The sequence below is a fragment of the Hypomesus transpacificus genome, chromosome 15 (genome assembly GCF_021917145.1).
Source record: "Hypomesus transpacificus isolate Combined female chromosome 15, fHypTra1, whole genome shotgun sequence".
In the NCBI taxonomy this organism is placed as follows: Eukaryota; Metazoa; Chordata; class Actinopteri; order Osmeriformes; family Osmeridae; genus Hypomesus; species Hypomesus transpacificus.
Window position 1 is genome coordinate 9,619,517 of NC_061074.1, and position 10,480 is coordinate 9,629,996.

At 48.8% G+C, this 10,480-nt stretch overlaps 1 protein-coding gene across 2 annotated transcripts; it reads right to left on the bottom strand.

The window, feature by feature from the left end:
• Positions 1 to 46: 46 nt before the first annotated feature.
• On the bottom strand, positions 47 to 9,179 carry kpna4 (karyopherin alpha 4 (importin alpha 3)). Of its 2 annotated transcripts, XM_047035623.1 has the most exons (18): positions 8,959 to 9,179; positions 7,555 to 7,599; positions 6,886 to 6,975; positions 6,752 to 6,781; positions 6,351 to 6,403; positions 5,862 to 5,957; positions 5,546 to 5,631; positions 5,278 to 5,364; positions 5,017 to 5,186; positions 4,815 to 4,832; positions 4,701 to 4,727; positions 4,396 to 4,527; positions 4,100 to 4,228; positions 3,357 to 3,461; positions 3,120 to 3,191; positions 2,486 to 2,648; positions 2,287 to 2,381; positions 47 to 2,144 (listed from the first exon to the last, which is right to left on the bottom strand). In XM_047035623.1, exons 1-18 carry the CDS (start codon positions 9,025 to 9,027, stop codon positions 2,046 to 2,048), a joined length of 1,566 nt encoding a protein of 521 aa, XP_046891579.1. In that variant the 5' UTR covers positions 9,028 to 9,179; the 3' UTR covers positions 47 to 2,045. The 2 variants fall into 2 exon arrangements, with proteins under 2 accessions (XP_046891579.1, XP_046891577.1); XM_047035621.1 differs by lacking the exon at positions 4,701 to 4,727 and having other exon boundaries at positions 4,788 to 4,832.
• Between the last annotated feature and the right edge of the window lie 1,301 nt (positions 9,180 to 10,480).

Here is a 10,480-nt window from a genome sequence, read left to right on the forward strand (position 1 = left end):
CATACAAACAGTTGGGACGACCATATAAAACAAAACACAACGGCCGTTTGGGTTTCACTATTTATTTTTAGAAGACAACCTATCCCGTAGTAGTCTATCTCCAACTGGTTCAGCAAACCACATGTTCTTCCTTGTCATTTTTTATTTGAAACCCCATCTTTGCTAACAAGGAATGCTGCCAAAAAATACCCTATGTTCAACAGAAGGTTATGACCACAGAGTGTAATCCATTACTACAGTGTTCTGAAATTAATACAAAGAAAAGATGGACCTAAATGGTACAGATGGGTGAGGGATTGGAGATGACGGAAAGTACAGCAGAAATGTTCATAAATTTAGAGGGAATTTTATACTCTGCTGTATCACCTTGCAACAGCATCATTATTGCAACTCCTTAAAAACTGATTTTTTTCTTCTTCATCCAAATCGTCCCCAAATGTCTTATTTAGCGGATTACATTACTAAATATAAAATATGGTTGGATGGTGCATATCATAGAAGGCATGTGGAGGTCTGATTTGAGAGTCTAGTGCACTCCTTTAAAGATGAATTCAGGCCTTTACTCTGCAGTACATGTGCAAAATTGGTCAGATTCTTCTGCAATGAGGAGACTAAAGTCTGGGGGGGGGGGGGGGGGGGGGGGGGGGGACAGTTTACTAAAAATAAAATGACAGTGTACACAGCCTAAGGGAACAAAAGAAAATTGAAATCAACTGTGCTAGAGTTTAGTACATGCAAGGTTATGAAATACAAAGTCACAAAATGGCCGTTGTTTTTATTTCCCCCTTGTGATGAGTCAGAGCTGGAAGCTATGGCAATTAAACTGCCAAGCACTGATTCCTGCTTAAATTGAAATAAAAGAACCCAGGAGATCATGCTGAGGACTATGATAGCGACGTGGAGGCTTCACAGCATCAAACCTGTGTCCCGTAAGAAGCTAGCTATGGTGTGAGGTTACTTTACAAGCCTGGACACCTTTACAAGCAACAGAAGTAAAAGCTGAAAATTAAAATAAAAAAAGATTGACACTGGAGGCAGAAAAGCAAGCCTAAAGCTGCATCCGAACAGGCACGGCTCCCTCCACAGGCATGTCCAGTGTCACTTAATACTAACTTAATACACATTTGAATGAAACAAAAGAAATCTTTGCGATGTTTTTTTTTTGTCGTTGCCAAAGTTGCTCCTTTCTAGGGAGGCGAAGCCCCTCCCATTCTGGAGGTGGAGCCTGTTTTACTTCCTTGTTCCTCCATGCTTGTTCCAGATGATTGGAGGGTTTATTCTCTGCGTTTTCATCCCGTCTGACACTCTCCAGTCACACGCACACACACACCACTCGTCTGCTCTTGCATACGCGACGCTGGCCTCCTAGCCCCGCCCATCGCCACGGGGACAGGGGGCGGGGACACGCCCAATCGAGGATTTCTGATTGGAGGAGATGAACCTGGCTCCCCAGCATTGAGTCCAGACATTCATACACGATGGGTCCATTCACTCACACGTCTGACAGCATGGCCGGTTGGGGGGAGGGGAGCGCGGAGGGTGGAGCCCCCTCTGGCCGGAGGCTGAATTGCGATATGGTTCATCTTACGTCTAAGTTGTGTTTTCTTTTTCGTTGCCTCCAAATTTGTCTTGATGATTACGTGTGTCTCTGGGTGTCCTCCCTGGTGGACACGGTGTGTTTGTCCTGGTTTTCAGGGTTAGGAGACGACAGCTCGGACAACACGCTGGCTAGGAGGACACGCCTCTCTCAACGCACTCCATGTAGATGTTTTGTTTGTTTAGCAACATGTAGCCACTCACTCACTCTCACCCACTCGCCATCTCAAACTCCATTTGGGCTCTTTCCCCCCTGGAATGCCAAATGAAATCCGCACATATTCTCTCAGATAAAGATGCAGCCATGGATCCCACGAGCCAAGCACAATGGATCTAATTTCTCTCACACTCTCGCGCTCTCTCTTTTACTCTCTTTCTCTCTTAATTTTGTTTTATGTTAAACAGAGTGCTGCATCGCCAACAAAACTCCGGCTCGCCCCGGCAGTCCTCTAGAAGTGGAATCCCTCCGCCGGCAGGTTGGTGCTGGAGCTGAAGCCGTAGCTTCCTCCCTGGAGCGGCTCTGGAGCCAGACTGGAGTCCTCATCCACCTGCAGGACAGGTCAGGGGGGACACAGATGTTAGATGGATAAAGACACTGATAGATGATAGATAAGAGAGATGAGATGGACGGATACAGATGAAAGATAGATGAGAGGAGACAGCCACCATGGTGGACCAGGGAAGCCTTACATCATCAGAAGAGAAGAACTGATCTATAATCTCGTAGGCCAGTTTGTAGATGTCTTCGTTCTCATGGTTCTGCAGCTGCTCCACCTTCTCCAGACCTGAGACACCAGAGAGGACAACCTCATCCACACAACATTCATCCAGTCACTGCAGCCAGGACCCAGTAGAACCACGTTGTACTTGAATCATGTAGGCGACTAACCTCCACACTCCTCGATGAGGTTGGCGATGGTGTCGGCCTCTTCGTCAGCCATCTTGAGGATGTTGCTGAGGCCATCCAGCACCACCTGCACCACCTGGGCGTCCTTCACCGTGAGCAGGCTGCAGAACGGAGGGATCACCTGCTTCTCAATCAAGTGCGCCACCTAGGGGAAGGGAGGCGAACCAGGGTCAGAGGAGGGTGTGGATGGAAGATGTGAAGAAACAGGAAGTGGCTGAGGGTGGGGGGACAGCTGGAGGGAAGGAGAGAGGAGCTGGAGAGGGAGGAGAGAGAGGAGGACAGAGAGAGGGGAGGACAGAGAGAGGACAGAGAGAGGGGGACAGAGAGCGAGGGGAGGACAGAGAGAGAGGAGGACAGAGAGAGAGGGGAGGACAGAGAGAGAGGGGAGGACAGAGAGAGAGGGGAGGACAGAGAGAGAGGAGGACAGAGAGAGGACAGAGAGGGGGGACAGAGCGAGGGGAGGACAGAGAGAGAGGACAGAGAGAGACAAGGACAGAGGGAGAACAGAGAGAGAGAAGGACAGAGAGAGCGGAGGACAGAGCGGAGGACAGAGAGAGAGAGAGAGAGAGGACAGAGGGAAGACAGAGAGAGAGGACAGAGAGAGAGGGGGTCTCACCTGGTCCTTCCTCCCACTGATGGTCAGGTTGCTGATGGCCCAGGCTGCTTCCTTCTGGGTACCAAAGTCTCCCTGAAAACAACAGAACTCATGAATATACACACACACACAGTTGCAACTTAACTCGTGAATACACACACACACACACAATAGGACTCAAACACACACAGCTACATTAACAACACACAGTTTCATAGCTGGAACGACACAATGAACAGTGAGGGGGGGGGGGGGCACCTTGTCCAGCAGGTGGATGATCATGGGGACCAGCTGGGCGTCTATCACAGCCTGCACCTGCTGCTGGTTGCCAGCGGTGATGTTGGACAGGAACCACACTGCCTCCTGATGGAGGGCAGGAGAACAGCAGCTATCACAACGCACTCTCCACAGAGCAGTGAGGCCTCCCACTGTGTGTGTGTGTGTGTGGCTGAGCTGGATCAGACTCCAGGGGCCTCCAGAGGGGCCTCTGGCCGAGGCAGGTGCAGGGGGTGAGGCAGGGCGGGGCAGGGCGGTCCTGAGGCTCTCCTCATTGGCTGTGTCACCAGGGCCTCTGTTTGAGTGACAGGCCTCAGATGCACTCCGATATCAGCAGAGACACGAGGGTGTCTACAGCACCCTCGCCTCCGCCCCGAGGTAACACACACACACACACACACACACACACACACACACACACACACACACACACACACACACACACACACACACACACACACACACACACACACACACACACACACACACACACACACACACACTTAATACTAGACACATATGAACCATCTTCTTCTTCTTGCGGCCGTCTGGGTCTGGATTCTTGTTGATGAGAACCTTCTGGAAGCTATGATCCCCTCAGTCATTCTCTCTTCCAGACAACTCTCTCTCTCCCTCTGACACCTGCCTCTGATCTCATCACCTCCAGCATAGCCAGCCACACAGAGGGGGTTGTGCATGTGTGTGTGTGTGTGTGAGTGTGGTACCTTGTTGATCTTCTCCTTGGGGTGTGTGAGGAGAGAGGGGAAGTGGCTGAGAGCTTCACAGTTCAGCACCACCTGGGTCTGTTCATCTGTACCAGTCACTATGTTCCCCACCGCGCGCAACGCTGCAGTCTACACACACAGAAACACACACATATACACACACGAGTGAGAGACAAACAGAGGGAGTGATGTAGTGACTACCTGTTCTGATGCTTCTACGTGAACGTCACTGTTGAAGAAAACGCAGGTCCATCCTCCTATCAGGAAGCTTGACCCCAGCCTGACCTTGACCCTACCTGAACTTTGACCTCCTGGTGGCTGAGCAGGGGCACCAGGTGAGGTGCGATGCTGGAGTCGATCACCATCTGGATCTGCTCGTTCCCTGCGTCAGTCAGGTAGGACAGAGCCCACACCGTGTCCACCAGGATCTACACACACACACACACACACAGAAGAGAGCCACAGACACACAGAAGAGAGCCACACAAACACACAGTTAGGTGAGGTGATCTACCTGCAGACTCCAGCCAACTACCAACACATGTGATCATGTGACACCCATGTGATCATGTGACACCCAGCTAGTTTGTGTTGTACTCACGTTAACATCAGTGTGGTGGATCAACACATGTGATCATGTGACACACATGTGATCATGTGACACCCAGCTAGTTTGTGTTGTACTCACGTTAACATCAGTGTGGTGGATCAACACACACAGAGCTGGCAGAATCTGAGAGAGTGGGGGGGAGGAGAGAGAGATCAGTTGAGATGGAGAACAGGAAACCCCTCAGATCAGCAGATCTGGTTCAGTAGATGTGAGACTAGCAGACAGCTGATCTCCTCCAGGGGATCAGTGTGTTTACACTCCTGCAGCAGTCTAGAGATCCACACCACCAGCCACACAACCCCCTCACCTCCTGGATGGTCTCCATGGGGGGCGGGGGGTCCTTGTGGCGGCAGAGGTTGACCATGACCCAGGTGACGTTGCGGAGGAAGGTGATAGGGATGGAGGGGCTGATGAAGGACAGCAGGGGTTTGACCACGCCCAGGGAGATCACATAGTCCCTGCACTGGGGCCCGTCACCTGCACACACACACACACACACACACATTATCTCCAGGGAAACTGAGGAACACACACACACACAGGTAGATAGCAGGTGGGAGGAACTGACCGATGATGTTCCCCAGGGCCCAGACAGCCTGTTCACACACGTTCTGGTGAGGGGAGTGCAGCAGCCGTAGAAACAGAGGCACCGCATCTGCAACAGGACACACACACACAGTCAGCTCTCCAGAGCTCAGTATAGTTGTAGCTGTCTCAGACAGCACTGCCAGACTTCTGGACTAACCTGCCAGCATCATCGGGGGGGTTAGGGTTAGAAGGGGGGTAAAGAGGGGTCCTGGGGGAGGGGGTTGGAAGGGGTCCTGGGGGGTACGTACTTGACTGCACCACGGCCTGTGTCTGCTCTGAGGTTCCAGAGGCGATGTTGGTCAGAGCCCAGGCTGCCTCAAACTGGAGAGACGGGCTAGGGAGGCAAGAGAGAGGGAGAGAGAGAGCGAGAGGTGAAGAGGAAGAAATAAGGCACAAAGTGAGAAGAGAGGGATGACTCATGTCTCATATTAGAAACATTCGTCACATCTGCTCTGCCAACCCACTGCAACATCATTTAAAAACAATCACATGATTTCTTTTTGGCCCTTCTGTGTCCTGGCCCCCCTAGTACTGCCTCCTGACTCCCCAGTACTGCCTCCTTACTTGTCGTCTCGGTCCAGACAGTGCACCAGAATTGGCAGGATCCCAGACTTGATGAGGTCATCTATTGGAGGATTACGGTCGCTGGACAACAGCTTCCTAAACGCACAAGGCAGAAACAAGGTGCCATCACATGAGCGCATTCGCAGAGGAAGGTGGAACAGTCATTTGGTTAAACAGAGTTATACAGGCAGGGATGGAGCAGGATGTAGAGGGCAGGATGTAGGGGGCAGGATGTAGGGGGCAGGATGTAGGGGGGAGGATGTAAGGGGCAGGATGTAGAGGGCAGGATGTAAGGGGCAGGATGTAGGGGGCAGGATGTAGGGGGCAGCATGTAGGGGGCAGGATGTAAAGGGCAGGATGTAGAGGGCAGGATGTAGAGGGCAGGATGTAGAGGGCAGGATGTAGAGGGCAGGATGTAGAGGGCAGGATGTAGAGGGCAGGATGTAAAGAGCAGGATGTAGAGGGCAGGATGTAGAGGGGAGCTCCTACCTGGCAGCCTGTACAGCACTCAGCTGGACTCCCTGGTTGTCACTGGTTGCATTCTGCACCAATCACAGAGACTCATCAATTACAGAGAATTAATCTAATCCAGACTACACTGACTCCACGTCTGTCTAATCCAGACTACACTGACTCCACGTCTGTCTAATCCAGACTACACTGACTCCACGTCTGTTTATACCAGATTATACTTGACCATGCTTCCTGCTTGCGTAAATTATAAAATACAATACTACAATTTTAAATACATCACACAATATAACCGTAGAGCATTAATATCAGCATACCTTGCCTATATAGACCTACCGACACAAGTGTCAACTCTGATGCTGTGTTGCATTAACTCAGTTAATGAGAAAGTATGTAGACATGATTCATGCTGTACTTACTTGAACTATTGCTTCAAGAGAAGTATTTTGCTGTAAGAGAAGCAGAACAGGATTAAAACGACCCATTTGAGCAGTCACAGATCAGCTGTGCTTGCTGCATGCTCTGCTGGTCAGAGCGGGAGATCTGATCCTACCGATCTGAAGTCGCTGTCGGCGTCAGAGTCCTCACAGAGGTCCTCGTTGGGGACATTCCTCCTCTTCAGTAGATGCTCGTCTCTTTTGTTCTGCGGGAACAACAGAAGGTTACACACTTAAATATACTCAATGGTAGAGCATGTGGATGGGTATAGCTCAGTGGTAGAACATGGGGATGGGTATAGCTCAGTGGTAGAGCATGTGGATGGGTATAGCTCAGTGGTAGAGCATGGGGATGGGTATAGCTCAGTGGTAGAGCATGTGGATGGGTATAGCTCAGTGGTAGAACATGGGGATGGGTATAGCTCAGTGGTAGAGCATGGGGATGGGTATAGCTCAGTGGTAGAGGTAGGATGGGTATTTTTGATTTGACTCCAGATCAAGAGGTTGCAGGTTAAATCGCCCTCTGTACAGTATGTAACTTTACTCAAAGTGTCTGCTAAATGAATACATGATTACAATACGTGTGTTCATGGTGATGTGTCTTATGGTCAAGGCCATGGATCCAGTTAAATCAATAGTGATGTTGGGTTTCAGTGAACTAAACATAGAAAAACCCTACACCAACAGGCAAGATAACACTATCATAATAATTTCTGTGCTTAAAGTATTTAGGGTTAGCTAAAGGCACTAGAATCGCTACAGGATACCGGGTGAATCGTCCTTACCTTGCGAAGCTCGACCACCACTTCAGTTCTCTGCCTTCTCATAGTCTGAAATTCAAAGCAAAACCCGGTCTTGATATACATGTATAACTCAAGCGTGTAAGACAGGACATACAGTACAGTGAAGATTCCAGTTGAACGCAGCGCGTTTCTACCGCAAACAAGGCCCCTGGCGTTGATTACACAAGAGAAATGCACCCCATTACATGAGAACGTCAAGATACTGATTAAATCTGAATCCGGGGGTAACATTTCCCCTCGCACAGAAACACGGCGACTACTATGGTGACAGGTCGCCAAAGCAATCCAGTCTCCCCATCTGTGTGTTTAATCTGGGTTAGATCTGTTATTTGGACCTCAAGCAGCTGAAAAGCTGTGGCGGTTGGCAAGCCTAACTATTTCAACAGCTACGTTTGAGCTGGAAGTTCATAGGGAGGGCCCTGCATTCCGCCATTGTTTTGGTGAGATGGCTGCTTTCCGCTACAATCACGCCACAAATGTGCAAAATATCCATCCCTGTAGGGCTGATTCAAACTAGAATACGGCAGCTTCGTTAAACATTAGCCAGCTAGCTTACATTTAGCTTTCTAGCCAGACAGTGGGTTCCATGTTAGCGAGACTGAAGTCTGGCTCCCAGATACTGAGTTTGTTACAGTCGCTAGCTGGCGACTAGCATCAGGTTAGCACGAGCTGTTTTACCAAGTCGCCAGTTCACTCACACCATAAAAGGTTTTGTTAACTTGTATCCACTATTTATGCTAGATTTATATTAAAATAACACACTGTGTTGCGCAACAACGAGCTAGGCCGTCGTCATGCACGGAAATCGGTATGAATTTGATGCGTGGTGACTAATATAGCGCAGTATAGCTAGTTAGCATACCAAGCTAACGTTAATCTGGTTAGCTGGACGGGGGATGGGTGGCTAGCTAGCTAGCTGAAGCGGCACTTGTCTACGTTAAAGTATTTGATCTTTTGTTAATTCAGAGAAGTATTGCCTTTCAGCTTGTCTATCATGTCACATAGATACATGTAGAGCTGTTGGCGTCCAGCCTGGTCTAAGATAGCCTGGTATCTATTTAAGCATGTCAGACAGGTCGGCCTGGGGTATGAACGGGAGAGCGACATCGTAGCCTAGAGAGGCGTTGCTAAGCCAGGTTAGCGGCCAGCTATCACTAGCTAGCTATCTAGTAAGCTAACTAGTTGGCAAGCAATCTTTTAGCGTTGATGAGTACCAAAACTCAAGGAGGTAAATAAGAAGCCTGTAGATGTTAAATTAAGATTGGATAAGGCCCAAGGAAGGGTGCAAAGTTACAGATCGTGGAAATTATAAACGACGTCACAGCGGAACCCGAAGGCGAAGCAGTAAAACAGAGAAGCACCTCGACGAGAAGCAGAATACTTTACCTCCAAATCGCGGCCTTTATTCTTGAAATTTTTCAACCGCTGGTTGTCCAGTTTCTCGTTGTCAGCCATGTCAGCAATTTTGGCGACCTTCAAAATATTATTTTAAAATGAATTGTCTGGCTAGCTATCTTTCTCTAGTTCTCTTTTCTCAGCCTTTCTGTTAGCTGCCGGACTATTTTTTGCTGGTCTGATCGCGGTGCACACTGGGAATGCCGGTGGTGGAGGCCAGCCTCTCTCTGGTGCGGAAGGGTGGGGAACCCCCTCCGTTCATCACGGAACGAGGAACACGCTGCTCCGTTAACAATCACAAGGGCGCGCTGGAGGCCAGAATAATGTTGGCGATGCTCATGCCACCTAAATAAAGGTTATAAGTCCATTTACGTTCCCCGCCATAAAATGTAATTTAGCTAAATATTTGTTAAGTTGAAAGGAAAATACAATTCTTGATTTATTCACTTATTTTTTAAATACATATAGCATATATTTATCAACGAGAACAGAGTTGTTATAGTGCATTTTTCACAATTAGGCCTACATAGCAATCATAATTATTCAAAAACATTCTCAATAGAAGACAGTCACCATGTGGAAAAATCATGGTACCTGACACATTTTAAGAATCACAAATCCATCCAGTCTTGGTCCAGTTTTCTAAATTGACAAAAACAACCTTAAGCCCAGTTAAGGTCTACTGTTGGTGCAACATGACGAGTCCACTTCTGGCCTCACTCACTGAGCCTGAGGGCCATTACAGGACCCAGGACCGTCTGAGCCCCGGTGGTAGGTCGTCCCAGGTCCAGTGACGGCCATCCTTTCCCCCTGCTCTCTGATCCCAGACAGAGCTGTGAGCATCCCTACTGACACATGATTCATTCTTATTCGTATTTATATATATATATTATATTAAAATAATTTGTATTCTTAGATTTTTTAGTTCTTAGGAATAGTTAAACTTTTGTACCTTTACTTAATTTAAGATTCGTGTATGTTTAGTGTTTGCACCTGCCTGCCAGAGTAAATTCTGTGTTTGTATAAATACATGGTGAATAAACCGAATTCTGATTCTGATTCACTCACAACTTTTGGCAGCATTGCCAGTAACCTTTCATAGCGAATGTTGCACAACTGGTCGCATGAACCACGTTTTCACAACGTCCTCCTTCACCTCCAGCATCTCCACCGTCAGCATGGTATCCACACACTCATCAAACCTGAGCTTGTAGAGCAGGGAGGACTTCCCAGCACCGTCCAGACACAGATCAGAACCTGAGTGTCACGGTCTGCAGGACGCCTGCACACCCATACTGCACACACTCACTCAGGGATGACTGGAGAGAGACACTCAGGGATGTCTCTCTGGAGAGATATTCAGGGCTGTCTGGAGAGAGATATTCAGGCCTGTCTGGAGAGATATTCAGGGCTGTCTGGAGAGATATTCAGGGCTGTCTGGAGAGATATTCAGGGCTGTCTGTCTGGAGAGAGACAATCAGGGCTGTCTGTCTGGAGAGAGACAATCAGGGCT